General features: G+C 33.8%; 1 protein-coding gene across 1 annotated transcript; it reads right to left on the bottom strand.

The window, feature by feature from the left end:
• Positions 1-532: 532 nt before the first annotated feature.
• LOC125868349 (viridiflorene synthase) lies at positions 533-2,761 on the bottom strand. The gene is made up of 7 exons (XM_049549007.1): positions 2,651-2,761; positions 2,295-2,562; positions 1,828-2,200; positions 1,518-1,736; positions 1,294-1,432; positions 924-1,169; positions 533-837 (listed from the first exon to the last, which is right to left on the bottom strand). The coding sequence occupies exons 1-7, from the start codon at positions 2,759-2,761 to the stop codon at positions 541-543; spliced, it is 1,653 nt and encodes a 550-aa protein (XP_049404964.1). The 3' UTR covers positions 533-540.
• Between the last annotated feature and the right edge of the window lie 1,415 nt (positions 2,762-4,176).

Below are 4,176 nucleotides of genomic sequence, written 5' to 3' on the forward strand. Positions count from 1 at the left end.
CCCCCCCCCCCCCCGCGCCAGCCCCACCACCACCCCCACCCAAAAAAAATTAAGTTTATTTTTTAAAAATATTTTCAATTCAAAAATCAATTTCTACTCTCTAGTAAAAAAGAGATATTTTCTCAAAAATAATTTTCATTCATAAATCAAACACTAAAAAATATTTTCTACTCACCAACCAAACATGAAAAAATAAGTCAAAATTCTACTAGTTTTCCAGAAAAACATTTTCCTTCGTACCAAACACACCCTAAAAGTACTATTAACCTCATGAGTAGTATGTTATTAGAATTTAGTACTAGTGTCACTTGCTTTGATAAAGCTTATGTTTTTTTCACTCTTTCTCCTTATTGTTAGATGATCAATATGGTAGTTTCTTTGCTTAAAATCTTACAATTTATTTTAGCAAATAAAAAGAAGATCGAGCTAGGTACAAAAGAAGTATTATTAAGATATCAAAAATTAATGGTACAAATTTAATTAAGTAGAGTAGTATTACAGGAAACTTATATAGATGGAACTAAAAAACAACTCAATCGTTTAGATCTCAATGGAGTCCACCAGTAAAGCAATGATGTGAGGTTTTAGAACTTTTTCGGGATGAGTGTATCCATCTTGATTGTGCTTGTAAGTGACATCTATAATACGAGCAAGATTGAGAATGCGAGTAAGAATTTCTGTAGAGACAGGTGTTGGTCGAAGAATTCCTTCATTTACATCCTTCCATGCTATCTCAGCCATCTCTTGGAATTTTTCCATTGCTACTTCTGTTGATACGTCATAATCCCTCATATAACACTCAATTCCTGTTGCGATTTGGCCCCTGCCCTTCTCAACCTGGAATTAATGGCAATTATAATTCATTTACTGTAACTCGTAATTATAAGATGATTATTTATGTAGTGTAATGCGATGTTAATTACCTCATAGGTTGCTATGTCATCAACAACTCGGCATAATGTCACATTGGCTTCAAGAATTTTAGGGTTCGTAGCCAACCATTCGAAATCTTCCTTTGTTGCTGACTTCACTCCCAAATAGGATGTTGTAGTTAGCAAATAATATGTGCTGGTAGCTAATGCATTGCTAAGATACTCAGAAACTGGCGGCATATATCCCTCAATGAACCACTTTGCTTCTACAAAATAGTTTCTCACAATCTCCTTCATCTGTTTAACAGAAACCACAAGAGACATTCAACCATCAATACGATCTAATTGTATAATAAAGAAATAGTATAAGGTAATTAAATACAAGTGTCGTTTTTAAATAGATATCATCAGTGAGTCCTACTCTTTCTTTTGCGTAGTGGACAACATCGGATCTGCCATCCTTTGACAACTCCTTTTCATAATCTTCATAGAGATCCAAAAGAGCCTTAAAACTGACTTTCATGTATTCTGGGAGTCGATCAATTTGACTAATATCCCACCTAATAAAACAGAAAGAGATTTAGTAAGTAAGTTTCCCTTCTAAGAAATAATCAACCGTCTAATAAATCCATGGCAAGTCCATACCTTTGTATGGCATCGGTGTAGACCTCAAGTTCTTTTACTATTCCATAAGCATCGAATGTGTCATCTACTATCGAAATCATTGCTATAGTCTTAGCAAGCATGACACGAGCCTGAGAGTATTGAGGTTCAGCATACACTCCCATCGTCCAAAAGTAACATTCCACTGCTCTATCCCTAGCATATGGAAGCGTTGTCACAAAATCCAAATCTTTCCACCACCTACAAAATAAGTACCACTCTTAGAAATTACTATCAACAAATAATTTATAGTACAGTTGTATTTTTAATTCAACTTAATACATCTGTATACCTTGATACTTCACTAAGTTCGTGTTTGTGAAACATCTGGAGTAAGTTGTAATCCAATTTGGCAAATCGAAGCAACACATCATTCTTAAATTCCTCCTCTTCGTAGATGGAGATGAAGTAGCGCGTCTCGACTCTTGGAATGCTCTTATGGAGAGACTGCTCAAGGGCATGAGTCACTTGCTTACTCAGAGGTGACTCCAAATTTGGAGCTGCAGACTCGAGATGAGCAGTGGAGAAAACAAGTGCCTCTTCTAAAATATCTTCTCCATGAGTCCTTACATGTGAAGCTTCGTATAAGTTCAAAAGACCCCTGATGTCGTTGCTAAAAGATTCCTTGAACTTGCCATTCGCATCTTGGAATCTGCTGAAAAATTCTGGATCATGATCGAATAAAAGCAAAAGATAATTAGTTTTCTTGCAGAAAAAAAACGTATTATTTTGGTGAATTGCTTTAAATGATGGACCTACTTTGGGAGATATTGTAACCGTGCTGTCTTAATATTCGAAATTGAAGGGATAAAGTGTTTAAATCATGAGCCTCAAAGTTAGGATCTGCTTTGTAAATTTGATCCAGCATGTCTTCTATTTGTTTCTCAAAATGATAAGCTATGCCAAGGCGCTCAACAATGTCTATCAGATTCAATTTCTCAGCAAATGTTGTTCCACAAGCAGCAGACAACAAACTCCTTGTTTGTTCCTTCAAAGTTTCAATCTCTTGAGCATACTTTTCAGCAACCTGGAAAATGTTCATGATTGGGATTCAGTATATACTAATCAACCAAATATAAGAGATGGAGAAGGATTTTATAATCAAAACTAATTACCTGATTGTCGAGAGAGAATGAATGGAAACGATCACCCCAAAGACTTGGAGAGAAATTGGCAACAGGGCGAACGATCTCGTCTTCGTTGTTAAGGGGGATAGCTAGGGCCATTTCTATCTAATTAGCTTGTGAGAAAACAGAAAGCCCCTTTTTTTTTCTTTCTTTCTTTTGTAATTAGTTGGTGATAGGGAATTGAAGTGTTGATGGAAATGAAAGAGAAGGAATATAGAGTATTTATAGTGGTGAGAGCCTTGATAATTTAATTATTCACTCTCTTTTGAAATTCGTTGTGCTGCATGCAGTCCATCCGGTTGCCTTACTTTGACTACTATATACTTAACTGGTCGTCCCACAGTAGATATACAAATAGTATACTCTTTCTATTCTTTATCAAAAATAATGATACATTTTTATATTGTACTCCTTCCACCGTCATATATAAGAAGAAATTATAAATAATAAGATAATTTTACTAATTTATTTTTGTAAAAAAAATAAATTAGAAATTTTACAAATAAATATGAACACTTTAAAAAATAATTAGTTGCAAGGATAATATAGGAAAACTTTAATTAATGTTTTCTTAATTTAGTAAGGTGATCAACTAATATGGACATGGAGGGAGTAGTAATAATTTAGCTTTAAAATATTCATTTACATTTAATGAAATAATTTATAGTCATGCAAATATTTATGACTTGTTTTAGATTATAACTTTAAAGGCTCAGTTGGTTTGAAAGGTGGTTATCCACACAGATGACCTGGGATCCATCCCTCCTCAATGTCTTCTGAGTCAAGCATGCCACATAGGGTTTGCCTAGTGCAGTTTGCATTCCCTGTGTGGTTTGCAGGCTATTACACAGTGAGGGATTTACCCAGTGCGAACAAAGTGCTCACCACAGAGTGCTCACCCAAAAGACAGAGAATGTGGCAGAGGTTGTAGCAGTTGCGGGTTATCCTAGGGTTTCAAAAAGAAAACAACTTTTTTTAAAAAATCATCTTTATTAAATTTCATCTTGAATCAAATAAAATCTCATAAATTGAGATTGATGAAGTAGTAAGTGCAACCAAATTTGTACTAACTTTCTAGCTCCCTCCAACCACATGTTATAAATCAATTTCTTTGATGGTACTTCCTCAATTCAACTATAGTTATTCATTATTGATTTGCATAAATTTTAAGAAACAATAAATAATAGGAATAATATTATTATATTACGTTTTGAATATATTAAATTTAATNCGCTGTGACAAAGGTTGTAGTAGCTGCGGGTTATCCTGGGATTCCAAAAAAAAAAAAAACTTTAAAAAAAAACCATCTTTATTAAATTTCATCTCGAATCAAATAAAATCTCATAAATTGAGATTGATGAAGTAGTGAGTGCAACCAAATTTGTACTAACTTTCTAGCTCCCTCCAACCACATGTTATAAATCAATTTCTTTGATGGTACTTCCTCAATTCAACTATAGTTATTCATCGACTTGCATAAATTTTAAGAAACAATAAATAATAGAAGTAATATT

This window comes from Solanum stenotomum, chromosome 1 (genome assembly GCF_019186545.1).
Source record: "Solanum stenotomum isolate F172 chromosome 1, ASM1918654v1, whole genome shotgun sequence".
Lineage (NCBI taxonomy): Eukaryota > Viridiplantae > Streptophyta > Magnoliopsida > Solanales > Solanaceae > Solanum > Solanum stenotomum.

Bases quoted from the DNA above. Each gene is read 5' to 3' on its own strand.
- LOC125868349 (XM_049549007.1), bottom strand. From the start codon at position 2,761: ATGGCCCTAGCTATCCCCCTTAACAACGAAGACGAGATCGTTCGCCCT. The intron at 2,563-2,650 runs GTAATTAGTTTT...AACATTTTCCAG, and splicing joins CATTCTCTCTCGACAATCAG to GTTGCTGAAAAGTATGCTCA. The intron at 1,737-1,827 runs GTATACAGATGT...CTTATTTTGTAG, and splicing joins GAACTTAGTGAAGTATCAAG to GTGGTGGAAAGATTTGGATT.